Genomic DNA, 24,208 nt, shown 5'->3' on the forward strand with positions numbered 1-24,208 from the left:
CAAAGCGAATTTTCCAGACAACGCTTTATCTGTAGAGTGGTTCATCTGGCTTTTAACAAGCTTAAATCACAATGTCATCTGTGGGTTTATAATAGAGATAGAGAATTCTGCGCTGAATTGAAATGCTTCTCAGTGGATCGTGCAGCTCTGTCTAGTAATGTTTGCGTGATCGAGATCAGCCCGCACAGCTGCTTTGGCCGCGATCGCTGTTTTTTGAGTCGAGCTGATAATGCTCCGCGCTGCTCAGATCAAACAAGTTTTGTTCCGCTTTTTGAGCGTTTGCCATTTGATGTTTCTCATACTCAACGCAAATGACAGCGTATATTTAAAGAGAGCTGGGTAATTTTGTAGAGGCAAAAGTGCAAATGTTTAGTTGCACCAGCACGAAAAAAGGTCGCAAAATTATACCATTTAGTCGAGGTCTGGAGCCCCGATTTACAGTGGATCGCTATTGGCAAGTTGGGGCTATTTATAGAATGTGTTTAGCGGGCAACTCACAGGCATCACATCGGAGACAACTGCTATATAGCCTACTATAACTTAACTATCCAAATATAATGTAAGCAAATTTAAAAGTGCAGTATAGGTAGCCTAAGCCTTATACAACTAACTTTCTGTCAGTGGCTAGTACAGGTAGGCCGACTCTTCTTCGTCAGTTGTTTTTTTTACACGTAGCATATAAGTGATCGTATTAGTACCGCTGCTGTTGGCTGTTCATATTGCTTTATTACACTTTTTTTGTGCCGACGGCCCTCGGTTGGACGGCCGTTCTGGACTTTTCCAGAATGCACAGATTGTCAGTCCATCCCTGGTGTGAAACTGCGACCCTGCCCAAGCTCTAATTGCTGCTAATTCAGTTTTCAAAGCAGTTTTCTTGAGATATAAAAATAATATCAAACAAAACAACAAAATATCTTGTGCAGAGCTGAAATGGCTTTCACAATCTTTGTATTCCGCTTATAGGATGTGGCACTACTGAACTTGAGCTCAGCTCACTGTAACGACTGAGACAAATCAGACATAAGTATTTGTTATAGTTCAAAAAATAATATTTAAAACTCACACCGGGATCTGTGGTCCCATTCCCCCAACAAGGGCAAGAAGGTCTTAGTTTCCATGACCACGATGAGATAAGTTGGTTTTATGGCTGGTAAAAATGGTCAAGACAGAGAAGACAGAAACAGACTTTAAAACAGACTTTGCTGCATTAATCTGATCTATAAATGAACATGCATCCCAGAAAATTGTGTGAATGATTTACTGTCTTGTGTAGTGTTTTTAATTCTATTATTTTTTTGATACTGTGTATTTTATGATAGAACCAACGGTCAATGTAACCTCACCTATACCATGTTTGGTCTCTATAAATTGATACTTTGAAGATCGAAATGATTGTGTACATGATATGCCGATAGCTGCGCAACATTTTAGTATTACAAGAATATTTCTTAGTTTCTTCATCAGAAACCAATCCAGCTGCACATGCAAATGAGAACGCTTAAAACAAAGATTCATAAATCAATCACAGAGGAATTATCCTGCTTGGAAATTCCACCCTTCTCATTGGTCAAGCAAACCTGGAGAGGTGGGGCCTTTCTCAGGCTTTATTAGAGACAAATTCACAGTGACCCTGCTCTTCTTCTGGCCTTCAAATTGATGTCTGTGGGGAACCACAGCCTGCTATGCCTTCACTCTCCCAATAGAGTCAGACTGTATTTTCTTCACACCAACTCAGAAGAAAACTGCAACTTTACCATCACTGAATGGGCATCCATCTTCGACTTCCTCACTCCTTGGTTGCCTGCGTGGCCTTTCTAGCCCAGGGCCGGTAGGTCACAATCTGCATGTGGTCAGCCATGTGCTCATGGAGAGAGAAAACCTTCAATCAGAACAGAGTCAAACAAACCACTCAAGTTCATCATATCTTCTTCATCCAAGAAAGAAAACGATCGCAAGTTTAACATTTGACACTCACAGAACCAACAACTTCAATTTTCAACAACTTCAAGAATTGTGTCCACTGCACAGACCATGCAAGTATCAATTTAATGAGGTGCTCTGAATATTATAAGCTGATGGTTCTTTTCATAGTTAAATAGATATTTTCCATATAGTTCCATTTCCTGCTTCTGTTTCCATTCTCTCACTCATCATTTTACCTGCATGTATGTATGTGTGTTTAGATTAGTTATGTCTGTGATTTAGTTAATAAAACTTGTGCACAATACGTATTTGGTTCTGATTCTCTGCTTGCAACAAAGTTTACTTTACGATTTAGATTCTGACTACAGGCTCTTATTACTGTACAGTAAGAAAGACATTTCGCTTCCCCAGAAATGGATATTTCTTAGAATTAATAAACAATTAACGCCGAGTGTGAACATCGAGTGTGAACAGGTGGGTTGATTTTAATATCAATTTTACTACATTAAGTTAATTAAATGAACTGATCCAAATATTCAAAATCAATTATAACCAGTTATTATTTATTATTAATATTTAATAGAGCTAATTCATTACATCACATTCACAGAGTACAGAAGAAATTTAAAAGATGACCTGAGCAATGAATGATTAATACTCAAGACTTTTAATTGAGGCATTACAAGATGACAAACAATCAAATATACAAGAATACTGCTGTTATAAACAATAATGTCAAAAACATTACATTTTATCATTTACATGATGTCATGTACATTAGTGGTTTTCAGTTGTTTTTTTTTTTTTCTTTTCCAGATCCAGATTTTACACTAGACATTGTGATGGATTTTAATTAATCAACTATAATTAATCAACTAACATTTGTTTTTCTTGCAGGAACAACATTCATATGCTTTTAATGTGTCCAAACTCTTTGGGGAAAACTTGTGACTTTTGACTGTATGTGTATAAATTCAGAAAGGGGAAATGAAACTAGACAGTCTGTTTGAATCTTGTGATTAAAAAATGAAGTCATCACAAGATCAGAATTTGCTTTACCTAGTAACAGAGGGGTTCGCATATGAAGAACCAATCAAATAGTGGGGAAATTATGTAATGCAGCCTGACATTTATGCCATACCTCTCTACTATAAAAAACGTATTTTACAGTTGGATTCTCAATGGAATTTGTCTGAGATCCTCCGGCCTTGCTTCTTGGGAGAGATTTCTCTGAGAACTGCTCGAGAAACTCTCCCGGCCGTGATTAAAGGACAATTGCTAGAGTTTGTCTGTCATTTATGCTGCACAGCAAGAAAACTAGTTAGTAAGGGAAAAACAAGTTAGGTGAGATATCCAAGTGGGGACGTCACCAGGAGATGAGACCCAGGTACAGAGTTGGGTGTCCATTTGGAGACACCCCAGATAGTTAAGTTTAGGGAAAAATCCACAACAACATCAACACATATAAAAGTAACATATTGTTTTTAATACAAATGTCAGACTGACAGGAAAACAGTTCTAAACTTCACAGTGAACTGTTAAAGAACCTATGCTATACATACATTTAAACTGGTATCAAAAATGAAAACAAATGATATATTAACATACAAAACATTGGGTTAAGGCAATAATATTTACCATATGTTTTTATGTGGTGAGATTTCAAAGTGCTAATTTATTTTGTTCAATAATTTCAAAAACTAAATCTCAAAAAAATCCAAGAAAACATTAAAGAAAATTTACTTTTCAGTGACAGATGTTAAATTTCATGCCAACATTTAAAGGCAGGGATTTTATTTATGAATAAAATGGATGTGTATTAGCAGTTTCCCTTATCATGCATCAAGTCATTAAATGCATACATTTACAAGTCAACAGAATTTTTAGTCCCATTTTGGAGAAAAAAAAATAAAAAATTCTGCAGCTATTTCTCTCTTATGTGACAATTATCGATGCAACCAGAAGCTGGGAGAAGATAAGAACAGTCCAGAATGTGGGATGACTATGTGAAAGAAGAGCTGTGTGAATGAAACATACACACTATGTTTTCAAAGCTCAATCCCTGTCTACAGTTACAGAAGAGAGAAGAGCAGTGCTGGAGCTGATGGAGAAACTCCCGACCCGACATCCAGGAAGAGTTTTTGTCATATAAGCACAAAGGACTCAAGTAAGTCATCAGATATTTCAGTGTTTTGGTTTATCTGAGGAGGAAAGAGGAACATATTTTCACAACTGAAACATATTTATGTTAATTCATAATGCAATATTTATCAAATGATCTCAGTTAATAAACAAAACTCTGCATATGATGAAATATGACAGTTGCACATCCTTCATGCTAGAAGACCCTTCAGAAAGTATAAACTGAAATAAATGTAATCAAATTTACAAGCTTAGCAATAAGTAAACCTACAGTAAACTTCAACATTGAGTGTTTTTGATGGGGTTGTTGGAGGAGGTCGAGGTCCTTCTTCTCCCAGTTCCAGCTTTGCTTCACACCAGTACTGAGCTCCATCATCAGCTCTGTCTGGACGGATCAGGAGTTTAGATGTTTTATTGACTGGAGTCTTGGTGGTGTCAGTGAAGATGGTTTGATCCACCAGAGTCTGTCCTTTGTACCAGTTGACAGTGAGACTCTGAACAGGAGCCACATTGAGAACGTCACACTGGAGCTCATACTGGTTTCCCTCCATCATTGGTCCGGTGTGATTCACAGTGCTGATGGACACACTGTCTGGAGTCTCTGTGGAGGAAGATTTACACACTGAGATCTGCAGTCATCAATGTACATACATAAGACATTTCTGAGAAAGAAAATATAACAATATCAATAGCAGAGAAACTCACTGTAAATAGTCACTGGGAGAGTCACTGTACACTGTCCCTTATTATAGTTTATGAAGCAGGATGGATCTATGTCCCATTCCCTCAGTTCTGGCACTCTCCATGTGATCAGACTGTCTTTGGTAATGGGCACTGCTCCCTCATTGGCTTCCCATCCCATTCCTTTATGTGGGACATAAGTGCTGCAGTCGGCTGAAACAGGACCGCCAAACTTCACAACAACTCTCTGTGGGTTGAGCTGAACTGGACAGTCACTGTCTATTGAATTGGATGTGATTGAAAACTAATTAATCTCTATCACAGAATTACAGCATCATTTATAATCAGTTTGGGCACTCACTCATCTATCTAGTGATAAAAAAACCTTTTCCTTAGCAAAGTGTGAGCAATAAAATAGTAATGCTTTAGGAGCCAATTACATTGCACACATTTAAAAACACGAGATGCAGGGCATTACGTGTCTTTTAACTATGTGGTATTCCTCATACACTAATGATCCTCAGCGGTCAAAATCGACAAAATTTTGTTTTTTAATTAAACAGATGTACTACAATTTGTTTCAATAATACTTTTTTAAATTAAAACATGTATTTTGAGGGGATTTCATTTTACTAGACAATATTCACCTGCACATGTATTCCTATATAAAATAATAGAAATATTAGAAATGTTCATATTATTTTCAATTAATACAGTGATTAAGTTTAAGTGATTAAGTGATTAAAAACAGAGCAAATGTATTCAATATCCAATGCACTGAAGGCAGATTTGCGCCATTTGATGTGAGAACCAAAGAAAATCATATGTAATACCATTGTGCAACCATATGCCTGTATATCCCTATATATGTATCCGGTCTGTCCCTATTGCTTAAAAAAGTAGTTTCAGACCACTCTCAAAAAATATATTTAAGCGGACCACTCTCAAATAAATATAGATATTTTTTTATATCAGATAAACACACAAAAAATGTGTAAGCCTACAATAATAATAAAAAAAAAAACAGTTCCTTTCTGTAGTATTACTGTCAGTATTTCTGAAGAAAATTGAAACAGCTGTCAGAAATGATCAATTAAATTAACTCACTTAGAATGGAAAATAATAGAAATAGTTACCTTGTATGGACACTTTTACACGTCTGGTGGTGCTGCCAACAGAATTGCTCGCAATGCAGAGCAGATCCTCAGGTGTTGAATCTGTTATAGTAAGAGTTTCACTGTAAACTATATCAGTTGTGCTGAGACTCCAGCTGATTGTTGGTTTTGGGTTTCCCTCGGCTTCACAAACTATCACCACTGGATATCCTCGAAACACAGGCACTATGGAGGGCAGTTTGGTCTCATTGATGATCGGTTTAACTGCAGGAAGGAGCAAAAAACTGTTTTAGAGGTTTTGTATCTGCAGTGCATCTTAAATTTCTTATGTTAATCCATATTAATTTTTAATCTTGTAACAAAACCAACAAAATTTAGAAATTTAACAAGAAAGAGTTACACACTGGCTGTGTCTGAAATCACATAGTCTCTTCATGAGTAGGTACTTATTTTAATTAAGTATTTACTTCATGGCTGCCAAAAAAGTTTTTTCTATAGTATGAATGTAATTTGGATGAACTACATTCGCCATAATGTACATAATCACATGACCAGCGTCAAATTTGTCGCTTCACTGCCATTAACAAATCCTCTCCTGTGGCCTCATGGGATAGTAAAGTGTCTATCGTATGCACACTTTTTGTCTACTCTTTAGTGAGTACTGTGAATTCAGACATATTGGCTGCGTTCGAAACCGCATACTTCCCTGTGAGCAAAAAAGTATGTACGAATCCAAAAGAGTAGGCGAGAATTACCTGGGTGACGTACTAATTATCGTGAGATTCGGACTTAAGTGCGTTCGAATATGCCTACTTTCCTATTATAGTAGGCGAAAACAGTACGTGAAGGAAGCAGTACCTTCGAAACATCAGCATTCATAAAAGAGTAGGCGAGAAGGTCCCGGATGGCTTACTGCTTCCGCCCAGATTTTTGAGTGCTCAACGATGGATACTCTTCTATCCCAGGAGGCCACGCGAGAGGATACGTCATAAAAAAGAAGAAGAAGGATAGGTCATACTCGAACGTGACGGAAAGGTTGACGGACGAGACTGTTTTCAAATGTGAGTATTACAAATCAAATGATCGCATGTGTTGAACTACTGTACAGTAAACTTGAATTGTTGAAGATGTAAAGACGCTATATATTTGTGATTTTGCTGTAAATCACATTTTATTATGTATAGCTAACAGAGAAGCTCCAGTAAGGACACATACGTCTCCAAAGTGGATTTGCATACATTTTAAACCGTATACATCTTAAATACAATTACTAAATGTCTATTTAATTTCTGGCAAGAAACTCTTCTATAAGAACTGCAGATTACTACGTCTAATAGATATGAAATAGGCATCTGAGTGATGTACACTCACCTAAAGGATTATTAGGAACACCTGTTCAATTTCTCATTAATGCAATTATCTAATCAACCAATCACATGGCAGTTGCTTCAATGCATTTAGGGGTGTGGTCCTGGTCAAGACAATCTCCTGAACTCCAAACTGAATGTCAGAATGAGAAAGAAAGGTGATTTAAGCAATTTTGAGCGTGGCATGGTTGTTGGTGCCAGACTGGCCGGACTGAGTATTTCACAATCTCCTCAGTTACTGGGATTTTCACGCACAACCATTTCTAGGGTTTACAAAGAATGGTGTGAAAAGGGAAAAACATCCAGTATGCGGCAGTCCTGTGGGCGAAAATGCCTTGTTGATGCTAGAGGTCAGAGGAGAATGGGCCGACTGATTCAAGCTGATAGAAGAGCAACTTTGACTGAAATAACCACTCGTTACAACCGAAGTATGCAGCAAAGCATTTGTGATGCCACAACACGCACAACCTTGAGGCGGATGGGCTACAACAGCAGAAGACCCCACCGTACCACTCATCTCCACTACAAATAGGAAAAAGAGGCTACAATTTGCACGAGCTCACCAAAATTGGACAGTTGAAGACTGGAAAAATGTTGCATGGTCTGATGAGTCTCGATTTCTGTTGAGACATTCAGATGGTAGAGTCAGAATTTGGCGTAAACAGAATGAGAACATGGATCCATCATGCCTTGTTACCACTGTGCAGGCTGGTGGTGGTGGTGTAATGGTGTGGGGGATGTTTTCTTGGCACACTTTAGGCCCCTTAGTGCCAATTTGGCATCGTTTAAATGCCATGGCCTACCTGAGCATTGTTTCTGACCATGTCCATCCCTTTATGACCACCATGTACCCATCCTCTTATGGCTTCTTTCAGCAGGATAGTGCACCATGTCACAAAGCTCGAATCATTTCAAATTGGTTTCTTGAGCATGACAATGAGTTCACTGTACTAAAATGGCCCACACAGCCACCAGATCTCAACCCAATAGAGCACCTTTGGGATGTGGTGGAACGGGAGCTTCGTGCCCTGGATGTGCATCCCACAAATCTCCATCAACTGCAAGATGCTATCCTATCAATATGGGCCAACATTTCTAAAGAATGCTTTCAGCACCTTTGTTGAATCAATGCCACGTAGAATTAAGGCAGTTCTGAAGGCGAAAGGGGGTCAAACACAGTATTAGTATGGTGTTCCTTATAATCCTTTAGGTGAGTGTATGTGTGCTATTATGTAGAACAAATCTATAAAGTAACTAAACAAAAGTTATCTATTTTATTTGTCCATTAGTACTGTTGATAAATTAAGGAACATTTATGTAGGATAAAAAGTTAAAACAACCTCAACTGTAAATGTAGTGTTGAGTTCATAAATCACAGAGGTAACGTGAGTCTGGTCTGGATGTTACAGGGACAGATGAACACGTGTGTGTTTATCCAGAGGAGAGTGGCTCATGAAGCTGAATGCTGCCATCAAAGGCTTTGTGACATTACAGAAATGAATAACAACAACTATTTAAATATTAAGTTGTAGTTTATTTTAATTATTGTAATTTCAAACAGAGCTATTACAGCACTTTTCTGATTCTTGATTTCTATGCATTTGCTGCACAGCTTTTGTGGTGGAGCAGGACCTGCAAGGAAAGATGGTGGCGGCATTTGTGGAAAAAAGCATTTTTGTCTTCTAAATAATACTGAAATCAAATGACATTGTGCTGTTAAAATGACTGCTTTTGTGTTATGTTTGTGTATTTTGTAGGATCTGAAATGTCAGCAGACTGGTGTGAGCACTGAGGATGAAGAGCCCAGAGCTGAATCCTGGAGATGGTGCCATGGACGAGACCCTCCATCACTCCACCTGCCCTCATGAGACCCACCATCACTCCACCTGCCCTTATTGCCTCAGATTGTGAAGCACAACACATCACACAACAACCTCCGGCACGAAGGCACGGCTCACCTCTGGCGGTCTGCTGATTCATCAGAATAAAGCCGCAGAATGGGAACCGCTGTGTTGAGACGGCAGAAGGATGTGGGGTTCAGCGCCTGTAGCCTATATACATACATGATTGTAGTTTGAATAAAGCTTTGTTTCATGTGTTGACTTGTATATGCATTTGTTTATTGTGTGATGGTGACTTTGATTCATTCTTTTACTAATTAATTAATATTTCTCATTGTTGTCAGTAAATAAAATACAATTAATTAATGCTTTATTTATTGTTTGAATGAAAATGTAGATGTTCACTGTATATACACATCTAGAGTGTATTCATGCATACCTATTTCAAATGACATACATTACATTTTGTTTGTTTTATTGAATTATATAATTTACAGTAAAAAGTAATATAATTAATTGATCAGCATTTATCGTTGTTATTATTGTATGTTTTGGGCTGGGATAGCAATCCAATTCATTCTGGGGTAATATTAATTTTTAATAATGATACTTAAACTTTTCGAGTATAAAATCAACAGTTTTCTCCAAAGGTGAATCTCCCTTTGTGCAGACATTACAAATGCTGAGGAAAACCGTTCTAGGTAGGGCTGTCGAGTTACTGATGTTATGAGGTATATGTATGTATGTATTTATATATGTATATAAAATCTCATAATATGTTTGCAAACCCATGATATACTGTATATATGTATATATATATATATATATATATATATATATATATATATATATATATATATATATATATATATATATATATATATATATATATCATGGGTTTGCAAACATATTATGAAATTTTATACACAGGAAAAAACCAATAAGGTTGAATATCAATATATATTTTCTTAAATAATTAATTATATAATACATTTAAAAAAATGCATTTTCTGTTATTTATAGCCCTGAGGGATGAAACGAGAGTTAAATTTAACAAGAAAAAGAGGAAAACAAAGCAGTAAGCCACTTTTGCTTATGGATGAAAATGTTTGTATATAAAACAAAGAAATTAACAACATATTCAAGAGATGACAATTTTGGGATTTCGTAATAAAAATAAATATCGTTAAGGATAAAACGGTGGGTCACATTAGTAGGGTTAAATATAAGAACTTAAATCAACCCTAAATGTACTCACAAAATAAATGGGCAGCAGTTTCTTCAAAAAGACCACAAAATGTTTAATCAATATCAAGATATTTACAGACAGATGGATTAAACGTGTCGTTCAAATCTTTTAAGTTGTTGCGCTTGTGATAACGCGTCGTAGGTCACATGATAACGTCAACATGGCAGATGTCCGGTTCTCATTCATACTCACGAGATCTGGCTATAAAGTACCTACTCTTTTAGCGCTCGTTAAGTAAGTACTTATTGAAATTAAGTACCTACTCATTGAGTATGCGGTTTCGAACGCAGCCAACGTCACAGTTTGGGTTTTGTTTATTGTTCCTGGTTCTTTTCTGTCATGTGATCCCCTGTTCTAGTCATGTGATCTTGCCTTGTGTTCCCCTGTCTGTTGTCATGTTGTCATTGATTGATTGTTTAAATGTTCACAGGTGTCCCTTGTCTCGTCATTAGTCCAGTATGTATTTAAGCCCTGTGTCTAGTTCAGTCTTTGTGAGTTCTTGATGTTGTTAAGTGGATGTTGGTTGTTCTGTTCCTGAGTCCTGTTCCCGAGTCCTGTTCCCTGTGCCTGTATGTGAGTTTGTAAGTCTGGAGTTTGTTTATTAAAGTGTGCTGCATTTGGATCCTGCTTCCTCCATGTTTCAACCGAATCGTAACACATATACTTCTTGGGTCATATACTGTTTTCGCCAACTATATTGTAGGGAAGTATGCAATTTCGGATACAGCCACTGTGTCACACGGTAAGTGCTACAACCAAAAGTCTGAGTTGGACAACAGATGTTCTTAAAAGATTAATAATAGAAACTGACAGATCTTACTTACAATATACAGTAATGCTGAGATGTTCTGATGGGGCTGTTGGAGGAGGTTGAGGTCCTTCTCCCAGTTCCAGCTTTGCTTCACACCAGTACTGAGCTCCATCATCAGCTCTGTCTGGACGGATCAGGAGTTTAGACGTTTTACTGACTGGAGTCTTAATGGTGTCAGTGAAGATGGTTTGATCCACCAGAGTCTGTCCTTTGTACCAGTTGACAGTGAGATTCTGAACAGGAGCCACATTGAGAACGTCACACTGGAGCTCATACTGGTTTCCCTCCATCATTGGTCCGTTGTGATTCACAGTGCTGATGGACACACTGTCTGTAGTCTCTGTGGAGGAAGATTTACACACTGATATCTGCAGTCATCAATGTACATAAATTAGACATTTCTAAGAATAGCATCACTAAAGTATTGGATTACAAGCAGACACAGAAATAACTTTCTAAGAGTCATTAAGACCTGCAAACTGAACACTGGACCACGATAGGCCTCTAGAGTTTTGTATTTTATAGAGTTGGGACCATGACATCTTAATAGCTAGTGCAAAATGTAATGGGTTTCTGTAAAAGCCCATCTATTGTCATATGCAACACAAAAGCTTTACTAATACAGAAAGACAACTTTTGGTAGGGTTAGTCCAAACTCAAACATGTCAACTGAACAGAAATTAATTTAAAACTCCCTATTCTGGTCTTAAGACCGAGACAGAGTCATGATCATTTAAAACATATTTAATCTCATTCCAGATGCATCGGAATAATAAAAGACAGAATTAATACAACATACAAACCTGTGAAACTCAAAACTTGCGAAACTGCCAAGAGATAAGGAAGTACAGAAATTTACAGAAAATACTGTAAATAAGACCCAACTTTATCACTGTAACTCAGAGTGTAAGCCTGTGACTGAAGACCTCAAGCATGGCAATACTGATAATAAAGAAGAACTAACCCCACCCAAAAAATATTTTGAGTAAGTTAATGGATGACTGCAAGACAGAAGCAGAAATGAAACTAAATGAATACTTGAAAATAACTTGAATAATGTCGTTTCCCCTAACCAGATAACCAGAGCATCTGTAGATGAGACTGATGTTGTTTGGCACATGAATTCCTTCTTTGTAACATTACACAAAAACAACCAAAAAATATATTTAAAGTTTCTCTAAAAACATTTTCCAATGGGTCCTTGGCCTAAGAAAAGACAGCAATCTCAGACAGCAAATGCAGTGAGTTTGCTAAATTCTTCTCTGAGAAAATCAATAATATCAGAAAGGCGATCAGCATATCCTCATGTGGCACTGAGGTCAGACAGATCAGACCTCATCCTCAGAATGTTACCATGTCTGATTTAGAAGAAATTAATGGTAAAATTATGGAAGAAACAGTACAGCACCTTAAAACATCAACATGCGCCCTTGACACACTCCCCACCTCCTTTTTCAAAAGTGTGTTAAACTGTTTAGAAGCAGATCTCCTAGAAGTGGTAATATCCTCACTTCTCTCTGGGACTTTTCCAAATTCCCTGAAAACTGCAGTTGTCAAGCCCCTCATGAAAAAGAGCAATCTGGATAAGACCATATTAAGCAACTATAGACCAATCTCAAATCTTCCTTTCATAGGCAAGATCATTAATCAGCAGAACCAGAAAATATGAACATATCACACCAGTCCTCAGGTCTTTACACTGGCTCCCAGTTACATTTAGGATTGATTTTAAAGTACTGGTATATGGCCTATAACCTCAATACATTGCAGATATGCTCACTGAATATAATACCCAGGGGGCAAAACACCTTTTTTTTTTTAGAAAATTAGACATGGGCTGCTGTAAAAGGTTGTCATATAAAAATGAAATCTATGATGTCTGAGGATCACAACCTGGGTGGACAACCCGGTCAACAAGCTGCTGGAAACTTGTAATTAGGGTCAAAACAATCCAACCTCAAATTCTGATTGAACTCCCCGGAATCACCCAAACATGCTAAAAATGTTTAATTATATTCATGAATCCTGAGGCATACCTCCCTGATACTTTATGCTAGAAACTAACTGAGCACATCTTTCAAAAGAGTGGGAGATAAGCTTTCATCTGATGCCTTGACTGTACATGTAATTAGAATGTAAGAGTTAACAATGGCTCAATTCATAGGTAGGCCAAAAAAAAGAAAAAAATATGGAACATTCCATTTGTAATCGGTAGCATTCTTTTCCCTTTGTTGTTGTTACAATAAACAAATTACCATGTGAAGTTAACTTTTACTAGATGAAATCATATTTTGATCATTTTCACTAACCAGACAGTCCTCATGGCCCATAACACATTTAGAGGGAATTTAATTTCAAGCCTATAATAGCCTGTCAATTTAAACAAGATCCAAGAAAGAAGTTTACCATTAACTGATGTTAATTGTATACTGCTCTGTTTCTGTGCAGTATATCGTTTGCATATTTATGCAATATCTATTCTTTGTATTGCAATGTCTAGTATTTCTAATATTCTTTCACGAGTGGGATAGCTTTATTTATTCTATCGAAATAAAAAAAAAGGATTTGAGGATTTTGGTTAGGCTGGTTACTGTTCAATCCAGGTGTTTGGAGTGTGAGACAAAGGTACTGACAACTAAATGTTGAAAGACTAAAACACACTGGAGTCATGTGTGGAGTAGGTTTAAAAGTATTTACTGATTAAAACTGTTACATTAAGTAGCAAGTTGTACCAAAAAAAAAAAAAAAAAAACGATTAATGAAACAGACAAACATATTACAATTCAGGGTGATAACTAATTTCTGTAATAATGTTTATATTATTTGTTCAGCTGTTTTCGGAGTCACTGCTGCTGTCCAGTTCTCTAGTGTTTCAGCTGTATCCTACTACATTTGGTTGCCAACCCCTGGCAACGGCATCCTATGTAGCATGGAGCAGTTCTTCTGACAACCTTTAACAAGAGATGGGCACAAATATACATCAAAAAGTATTTAATTACAAATAACAAAAACTTGCTCATAAAATGGATTTAAATAAAATACAAAATACTGCTGTGAAAAAAGTATTTAATTAAAATACAAGTAATTTGTAATTTGAAAATACAAAAATATATTTTTTTACAGTCTTCTGTAGTGTAAGTGTGGCGTTAGATACATGTAAGAGTCTAGAATATTGCAATATCATCATTTAGTGCAGAATATGTGCTTTTAACGTACGTTGCCACATACTGTCATAATAAAAGATAACTACGCATATAACACTATATTTGTATTACACAAAAACTAGTTAACGCTGCTGTGAGGGTGTTTCTGCGGCTGTGACAAAGTTGACAACTTTTTTTCTTCCGACTGCCATTATCTATTTTTTTACACTTTTTGAAAGTTGTAAAAATGCTGTTGTGGCGTTTTTCTTTTGCTATTTGAGCAAATTGGAACAAAAAAAATATATATTTAATGTAGTCTTTCATTCACTGCTATAGAAGTTAACCCAACTATGATGCCTTCCACTTCTGAGAAACCCAGAAATGTGAACAGGGTCAATAGGATGTCACATCACGTGATTTACTTGCCAAAAACTGTGACAGGCAATTTGGTAGTCCTATTTGTATTTTATGTCTATGGTCCTAGAAATAGTTCACCCAAAAATGAAAATTAGCCCATGATTTACTCACTCTGACGTCATCCTACAGTAGGTGTATATGACTTTCTTTTTTCAGAAGAATACAATCAGAGTTATATTAAAAAGTGTCCTGGCTCTTCCAAGCTTTATAATGACAGTCAATGGGTATATTTTTCATCAAAGTGCCTCTATCCATCATAAAAGTGCATCTATCCATCATAAAAGTGCATTTATCCATCATAAAAGTGCATCTATACATCATAAAAGTGCATCTATCCATGATAAATGATGGTGTCAGTGAAGATGGTTTGATCCACCAGAGTCTGTCCTTTGTACCAGTTGACAGTGAGATTCTGAACAGGAGCCACATTGAGAACGTCACACTGGAGCTCATACTGGTTTCCCTCCATCATTGGTCCGTTGTGATTCACAGTGCTGATGGACACACTGTCTGGAGTCTCTGTGGAGGAAGATTTACACACTGAGATCTGCAGTCATCAATGTACAGTAGATATTTCTAAGAAAGAAAAGATAAAAATATCAATAACAGAGAAACTCACTGTAAATAGTCACTGGGAGATTCACTGTACACTGTGTCTTATCAGAGTTCATGAAGCAGGATGGCTCTATGCCCCATTCTCTCAGTTCTGACACTCTCCATGTGATCAGACTGTCTCTGGCAAAGGGCACTGCTCCCTCACTGGCTTCCCATCCCATTCCTTTATGCTGGACAGAAGTGCTGCAGTCGGCTGAGACAGAACCGCCGTACTTCACAAAAACTCTCTGTGGGTTGAGCTGAACAGGACATTCATCAGCATGTGAACCTGTTAAACACATTGAGAAGGATGTGATTTAAAACTGGTGAAGATTCAGCACAGAATAGCATCACTAAAGTATTGGATTACAAGCAGACACAGAAATAACTTTCTAAGAGACATTAAGACAAAATGTAATGGGTTTCTGTAAAAGCCCATCTATTGTCATATGCAACAAAAAAAGCTTTACTAATACAGTAACAAGGCAATATTTGGCAGAGTTAGTCCAAACTCAAACATGTTAACTGAACAGAAATGAATTTACCACTCCCAACTCTGTTACTTTAGCCCACAATAAAGTAAAAGCTAAACTTTAAAACATATTTAGTCTCATTCCAGACGCATCGGAATAATAAAAGACAGAATTAAGTCAACATACAAACCTGTGAAACTCAAAAGCTGTGAAACTGCCAAGAGATAAAAAAGTCCAAAGAAATGTTGAAGCATATTGAAAAACAATTGATCACAAAATACTGTAAATAAGACCCAACTTTATCACTGTAACTCTGACTGTAAGCCTGTGACTGAAGCTGTAGCTCGAGCAATGCAATAGTGGAACAAAAAAAGAAAAAAATAACTAACCCCACCCATAAACTATAACAACATAATAGGAAATAACCTGAATCCTTGCAATGATAGTATTACCCTAACCAGACAACCAGAAAATACGTAGATGAGACTGACGTTGGATGTTGGAGTTATTTTGGTTCATAAAATAAAAGTAAAATAAAAAATAAAAACATCTAAAGTTTCTCTGAAAAACATTTTCCAAGGGGTCCTTGGCCTAGAAAAAAAGCTTCTGTTTTATTGCACACAGCGCCCACCTGTGGTAATTGCAGGATAGAACAGACCCAGAGTTTGTAAGGACATTCTGCGTCAAATGTGCAAACAACAAAGTTGGAAACAATGTCTGTAGTACTTATACGATTTTATTACAAGACCTCAGCAAAAAAAAAAAAAAAAAAAACGTACACAGCTGAGAGGTAAGTATTAAATTAGTAATTTCGAGGTCCGGCCCACCGCCTACGTCACAGCCCCAATCATCACTGAGGTTTGACTCGCTGCACTCCCACATCAACATACCCTATGTCCAGTTCACCTTTCACTCCTTGTTTGGTCTCGTTGCAGTAAACACTGCTTCATGTGAAACTCCTATCTTATTCACATGAGATCATCTTATGGAAGTAAAATAATGTCAAATGTTTTTGAAACAAAAAGCCTGTTGAATTGCACTACTTGAAAAAAAAAAAAAAAATAGGCATTGCATTAACCATGCTTGCATTTTAATGCATTTTATTTTTAGGGCTTGCATTTTTATGGGCTGAAATTCAACATGGTTGAATATTTAAGCTGTGAATATTTCAATTAAAAACATTTCAAAGACATTTTCATTATTAAAAATTCAATAATCCATATTCACCTTTCATATTTCACCTCCAAAATATTCAAACTGTTTAAAAATACAACCTATAATATTCAACAGGCAATTTTCGGTCCATTCTATTTCGCTTCCACAAATTCGCTTCCACAAATTCAGTGGTTCAAATTCGACAGTAAATTCAACGGAACTGCAGGAAAAGCAATAGATTATCGAGCATACTATCCATCTGCTGTTAGTCAACCTCACCAGCAGGAGGTGCAAAAGCGCTTGTTGTTGACGAAGACCAGCAACAGTTAGAGCAAGCCATTCATTCATAAAATCAAAATGAGCTGTGTCAGTATATATGCGGAAAAGATGATAAAGACACAAAAGCTGTGTTTATGTTTCATTCAGTAACTTCATTGTTACTTTCCCTGTGTAGCCTACATGTCATCAGCTTTCTCTACATGAACAGGATTATAATCGGTTTCCCTCAATACCTCACACTCGAGGATTCCCCTTCTGTCGGGACAAAACGCTTAACGTAGTTTATGGACTAATACAGTGATATAAAAGACCAAACTCGCAATTTATTGGGGATGTAGGCTGTAGGCTACTATATAGGCTACAGGCAAGCAGTTGGACTAAGAATATGAACGTAACGCGCAAAGTTTCATGCTGAGCGTTTCGTGATATACTGGCATAAAATCAACACTTGATCAATACTAACACTTTCTCTTCTCTTCTCTTTTCTCTCTCTCTCTCTCTCTCTCTCTATCTCTCTCTCTCTCTCTCTCTCTCTCTCTCTCTCTCTCTCTCTCTACAGTATATAGCCTATATATAGTAGGCCTATAGGCTATGCCTACGTGTATTGCATTAGCTTAAACTGGGAAGAGTCATAGCACTTGCATATTGTTGTCCTCCTATTGTTAGTTTAACTGTAAATCGCTTTGGATAAAAGCGTCTGCTAAATAAATGACTAAATGTAGCCTAATAAATGTAAAATTGGCTTGACATTGGACATTCGCACATTTAGGGACCATCTCAAAAGTTGCATAAAACATTGGCATACGCGTTTCTAACTTCAATAGCAAACTTTAATTTATTTGAATAAATATCAAAAATCCAAAGGGTGCGCATTATGCCTGACACTATATGAACACTTTACAGTAGGTTTTATGACTGTAAGTCATTCTATTCAAATGCTATTGAAGTTAGAAACGTGTATACCAATGTAGTATACACTTTAGAGACGGTCCCTAAATGTGCGAATGTCCAACGTCAATGCCAGTCTATCACTGGGGAAACGCTCAGCATTAAACTTTGCGCGTTATTCTGAGTCAATCTGCTTGCCTGCGAGTTTGGTATTTTATATCACTGTAATTAGTCCATTAAGCTATACGTTAAGCGTTTTATATGTCCAGCAGGGGAATCCTTAAGTATTGAGGGAAACCCTAATAGCTTGCATGCAGCACATCGCCACAATATAAAGTTAAGGCAACTAAACAACCAAGAGAAATATATGTCAACCTCAAAAATGTAATATTGGATCTGTATATCCGCATCGGGGAATAACATTATAATCTTGTTCACGGTAGAGAAAGATGCTTGTAGGCTACACAGGGAAAGTAACCGTGAAGACACTGAATTTAACATAAAACCGCCGTCATAATAATCACAAATACACTTGCATTGCTGTTAAATGAGTTTTATGAATGAATGGCTTGCTCTAACTGTTGCTGGTCTTCGTCAACAACAAGCGCTTTTGCACCTCCTGCTGGTGAGGTTGACTAACAGCAGATGGAGAGTATCTCGGTAATCTATTGCTTTTCCTGCAGTTCTGTTGAATTTACTATCGAATTTGAACCACTGAATTTGTGGAAGCGAATTTTGCAAAGCGAAATAAAATGGACCGAAAATTGCCTGTTGAATATTATAGGTTGTATTTTTAAACAGTTTGAATATTTTGGAAGTGAAATATGAAAGGTGAATATGGATTATTGAATTTTTAATAATGAAAATGTGTTTGAAATGTTTTTAATTGAAATATTCACAGCTTAAATATTCAACCATGTTGAATTTCAGCCCATAAAAATGCAAGCCCTAAAAATACAATGCATTAAAATGCAAGCATGGTTAAATGCAATGCCTATTTTTTGCAAGTAGTGCAATTCAACAGGCTTTTTGTTTCAAAAACATTTGACATTATTTTACTTCCATCCTATATCCAGTAGGGATGGGGAAATTAAGCCTCATGAATCACTGAGGCTTTCCCCTGACTGTTCCGGGAAAAGATTCAAAGCTTCGAGAGTGTCGAGAACAGCGCCATCTGGTGCTTATTTAAAATAAAGCAGCCAGAAGCCTGTGTTAAAGGGGACATATCATGCCAAATGCACTTTTTTAGCCCTTAAATGCATTTTGTTGTATATTTGGAGTGTTTAGAAGTACAGAAAATATGAAATTATTCTCTTCAGGTGCTTCGTTGATATCTTTATATTCTGTTTTGGTCATATTTTTCAACCTGTTCCGATTTTTCTGTTATCTATGACGTTTTTTGAACTATTACGTCACAGTATTTGCAGCGGAACTGACAAATAAGGACATTGACTTCCGGCCCAACACTTCGAGCAATCCGCCATTTCTATTTCTCGCTGCAATTTTGTAGTCCAAGCTAAAGGATGCAGAAGTTACGAGAGGGTAAGTTAAAATGTTCGGTTGTTGGATGTAGTAACCCACACGCTTCATTACACCGTCTAATGTTGATGAACTGCCGCGCTTGTGACAGGATGCATGTTTAACTGAAAGAACGAGCAGAGAGAGAGAGACCCGGTCGCGCGCGCGCTCACTCTCTCTCTTCGGAGCCAGGCGAAAATGTAAACAAGACTTCACCGTCTCCAAACTAGACGCTGTCTTGCTCTCTCTCCCTCGCACATATTAATCAAAATAAATCGACACGGTGGTAAAAGGTCGGAAGACCAAAGTTTCATGTGTAAATACAGTACACACCATTGCGATACATCCATATGAAGACGTTGTTCTGCAGGTTCGTCGTCTTCATTTTCATCTCGCTCCGGCTCTGACTCTGGCTCGAAAATGTAAGGCTGGCTGGACAAGTCTTCCGTTGTTGACATTTTGTTAATAACGTGTGAATAAAAAGTTTCTGTGCCGCTAGATAATCGTATCTCTGCTATCAAACTACAAAAATGGCCGAACGGGGGGGGGGGGGAGTTGAACCTCTGCAACCTGGAGAGGGGGCGGGGTATGAAGTGTCTCAATTGTATTTAAAGAGACCGCACCAAAACGAGTTGCTCTCAGACGCACATCAGAAAAGGGGTAGAAAAGGGGCCTGTGGAGCTATAATAATGAGGAATTCAGACCCAAGCATTGCAGTTCCGCTTTATATAGACTACAAATGTATGATTTATATGTAAAAAGGAACAATTTAAAAGCATGATATGTCTCCTTTAAAAGCTCTGGCAGATGAAGCAACCACAACACACTCCATAGTTTCAATGTTATGTGTACAAATAAAAGCCTTACATGTTTGTGTTTGATTTGTTCATTAAAAAAAATTCATTTTCCCATTAATGTGTGACAATAAAATATAATATAATCTTATATGATTCAAAAAGATTTAATGTAGGCCTCTCTCTCTCTACACATGCACACACACATAATGAATAAGGACATTGTCTGATAGGATCATCTGTTATTAAATGTGCTTATGACACTTGTTACTGATAGACTATAGTGCTTATGTAACTGTAGGAATGACAGAAAGGTGATAAAGTTTTTAATTATTTTTATTAAGAAATAAAAGTTGTTTCACAGTGTTGGGACTGATTTCTCCTCTTAGACAGTAGGCCTTAGAGAACACTCTTTCACATGGTACAAAGGAGGACGGGGTACAAAGAAACTGTAATGCCAATGTAGGCTATACAGGTGGGGGTAGACTTGTTTCTGCATTCAGTATTCAAGTGGATCTTCAGCTCTCTGTATGTTTGTCTCTGTAAGTCAACAAAAGTGCAAAGATTTTTTAAAAACAAAAAGACACAACAACAACAAAACATAATAGCCTAAGTAGTGAAAAATTAATTTGGGTTATTTAAATGTAATATAGGCCTATTGATTAACTTTCAAAGTACAGCACTCTCCTCACAAACCCATCAACCAGACTGAGGCAACAATGACTCGTTAAATACGATCCAATACACACCCCGATACAGGGCTTGCTTCACTAGAAATTGTGTCGCTTGTATGATACGCGCATCGAAGCTTCAGTGTCATATGTAACATAGTATCCAGTCTCCTGTTCGTCATCCTGATCCAGATCGCCTGTCTTCGTGTTCACTCGTCACCTGCACAGAGAATCCACTTCAGTCATCGCCAGCTAAGTCACCATCCTCATTCTACAAGACATCATCTGGTTCCCGTTGTTCCACCACCACTCTGCTTTTAATAAACACTGTGTGCACCTAAACCTGTCTGTCTCTTCCTGTGTTTGTGACAGAAGACCAGACCATCATGCAGAGTCCTGTTGGAGCGGGGAGCGTCCACCAGATCAGTTAGCCGAACCTGTGCAGGCTATGACGAGTGGATAGTGCCACGAACAACCTTCCGAAGGAGACAGTCGTGTACTTTTACGCGAGAGAAGGGGTACGACTCCAACGTCGTTCATAAGTAGCCTACATCGCACCACAGACACGTGACTCTAACGTGTGAAGTAAGCTGTGTTGTACCACAGATGCAACTTCATTGAACTACTGTATGTTGCCACAACAATAAATTAATATCTCACCCTCTGTTATTTCCTTAACTTTTTTCATCTTCCATTTGTTATCTTTCTTCATTGTTGTGTTTTCTCTTGTGTATCTCACGACCAATTCGACCAGTACGAATTTGTATGATTTGTCTAAACCCATGTGATGGGTAGGTTTAGCGGCGGGGTCAGGGGTAGGTCATTCGTATGAAATCATAGGAATTGGGCAATTCATAAAATATGTACGATTTAGCAAAAATCTTATTAATTCGTATGAGTGAGGTTGTATGAATTCGTACGAATTAGCCACCTTGTAGAATTCGTACGAATTGCCGTGAGATTGGATGGTTCTGATGACATTGAATATATCATTGATACAAATTGTGTATTGTATACAACAGTTTTGTATGTCATTTATGTCATCTCTGAATTGTTTACAAACATAATAAATATATATATATATATATATATATATATATATATATATATATATATATATATATATATATAAATAATTTACTTAATTTGTCCTGGAGATGAGGACTATGCAAATTATACACAATCAAAGTACCAATTTTTGGTCATTTACACAATTATTAACAACAAGTTGTTGAACAGATACATTCATTAATTATAATCTATAAACATAATATTCTGGACTGTGTCATTCTGAGATTTCACTTTTTTTTTTTTGCAGCATTGATGATTTTCATTTTTGACAATAAACATGCCAGAATGAGAACATGAAAACACGGATGAAATCAACTACTCACCAACCAATACCTCCCTCCCCACCCACCCCGCGGTCTCTTTACAAAGGGGTACATAATGGATATGTTGTGAATTCTCTACCTTTAAATATTAAGTTGGTTGCGTGTGATATTTTAAGTTGCATTGTACGCAAATAACGTAGTGCAGCGTTCTCAGCACGTACGGACTCGGTGTAATTGCCTATTCACTAAGCTACTCCAGTTGAGCGATCATATCGCGTGCACGCATTCATGCAGTGTTTGTGGAAGAGAAAGTTTGTGACAAAGTAAGTTTTCCTTCTATATATTGTTAATAACACAGATTGTCACTGTATCCCAACTGCACTAAGTTAGAAGATGTTTGTGGTGTAGTTGATGTTTAGCGATCTTTCTTAGTGTAATTTGATCCTGCTTAACGAGCGGATTATCCTGCTAGCATCGCGGCTCGTATTGTTCATGTTTAGCCTACTAGTTATTACCTTGAAGTGAATTAGACAGTCCATTTTCTATAATCCACATTTTGGTGTTTTGTCAATTTCATTGCATTATGCAGTTTGTTATTACAGACTCATACTAATATATTTCTCGATTTATTTCATGTATCAGTGCACTTTACAGAGATGTTTATATTTGAGTTTGCAATCTCTTAAATTGTTGAATAATTTTAGACAGTGAATATTTATTTCTGTTATATTATTTATTTCAGAAACTACCTCAAGTACACTTATGTGTATATGGTCACTCTTGTGCAATAAACGTCTATCTGATGATTCCGACTCCCTGACCAGGGGCCGTATTCACAAAGAATTTTAAGGCTAAAAGTAGCTCCTAACTGGCGAATTTAGGAGCAACTCCTAAAAAATAATGGGCGTCTCACTCGTAACTTTAGGACTCCTCATTTTTTCGACTAAAGCCTCTGTTATACTCCAGTTTGGACGCGTACACGACAGCTGCACACAGCTCGGACGCGGACTACTTGTATTTATACTTTCTGCTGAGGTCCGCTCGGTGAACGCGTTCAACGCATGCGCAGTAGATCGGTCTGGCCAGTATAATCGATAATATTTTTTTATAGTTTATATTTGCATTTATGTCAAAACCTAGACACTTTCAAACATCAAAATGACATTTATTAATATGTTTTCGTGTCAAAATGACATATAAACATATTTTCCTATTCTATTTTGCCTGGAAACGCTTCCAACAGGCTTGCATGAAAAATAGGCATTGGTTCTATTTCTAGCATGCACGCCTTTTCCGTTTTTTTTTTTTTTCAAATTCGGCGTCCATGTTATTTCCATCTCTTTCGCGGTTTTAAACTAATGAATGCGCTCCCTTTTGTCCGCGGTCACAAAAAATGGGAGGCACGCGCCTGTCCGCAACGAGTCTCCGCGCGCACCCCCGATGACGATTTTTACGTCACGCGGACCCTCGCGCCATCGCGGCCGCTGAAAGTATAACAGAGGCTTAAGAGTAATTCACGAAGCATTTTAGCCCTAAAAGTAGCACCTAAGCCTGGGACAGCTTAAAAAAAAGTCGAGAGGACTCCTAACTCACTAAGACCTATTCACAAACCGCTTTTTGTGGCATTTCACGTTGCGATGTTGTGATGTTTTGAAATGCGTATGTGGCGGCTACAGGAGCATTCGCGAGGGAACAATTTTGCATTGTAGGCATAACTAGGGATGCAATAACGCCACCAACAACAACCAAAACTAGGCTAGGCTACTCATTGCATGTAAACTATTTGTAACATTTCATTGTGCCTGACGATTGT

At 37.3% G+C, this 24,208-nt stretch overlaps 2 protein-coding genes across 4 annotated transcripts in view; both read right to left on the reverse strand.

The window, feature by feature from the left end:
• Nucleotides 1-2,568: 2,568 nt before the first annotated feature.
• The window catches only part of LOC308681715 (vascular cell adhesion protein 1-like), a 59,027-nt gene continuing 37,387 nt past the window's right edge, over nt 2,569-24,208 (reverse strand). Inside the window, exons 7-11 of the mRNA XM_081350810.1 lie at nt 11,143-11,469; nt 5,883-6,125; nt 4,771-5,025; nt 4,337-4,666; nt 2,569-4,124 (exon numbers count right to left, since the gene is read on the reverse strand). Coding sequence (XP_081206936.1) covers nt 4,108-4,124; nt 4,337-4,666; nt 4,771-5,025; nt 5,883-6,125; nt 11,143-11,469 — 1,172 coding nt within the window. The 3' untranslated portion in view covers nt 2,569-4,107. The remainder of the gene's footprint in view (nt 4,125-4,336; nt 4,667-4,770; nt 5,026-5,882; nt 6,126-11,142; nt 11,470-24,208) is intronic.
• LOC308687084 (intercellular adhesion molecule 1-like) lies at nt 11,933-16,456 on the reverse strand. 3 transcript variants are annotated; one of them, XM_081359341.1, is made up of 4 exons: nt 15,947-16,456; nt 15,309-15,572; nt 15,085-15,208; nt 11,933-14,080 (listed from the first exon to the last, which is right to left on the reverse strand). In XM_081359341.1, exons 1-4 carry the CDS (start codon nt 16,008-16,010, stop codon nt 14,050-14,052), a joined length of 483 nt encoding a protein of 160 aa, XP_081215467.1. In that variant the 5' UTR covers nt 16,011-16,456; the 3' UTR covers nt 11,933-14,049. The 3 variants fall into 3 exon arrangements, 2 of the variants coding, with proteins under 2 accessions (XP_081215467.1, XP_081215466.1); XR_014029700.1 differs by having other exon boundaries at nt 13,804-14,080; nt 14,801-15,208; XM_081359340.1 differs by lacking the exon at nt 11,933-14,080 and having other exon boundaries at nt 14,114-15,208.

The sequence above is a fragment of the Scardinius erythrophthalmus genome, assembly GCF_964197995.2.
Source record: "Scardinius erythrophthalmus genome assembly, chromosome: 1".
Lineage (NCBI taxonomy): Eukaryota > Metazoa > Chordata > Actinopteri > Cypriniformes > Leuciscidae > Scardinius > Scardinius erythrophthalmus.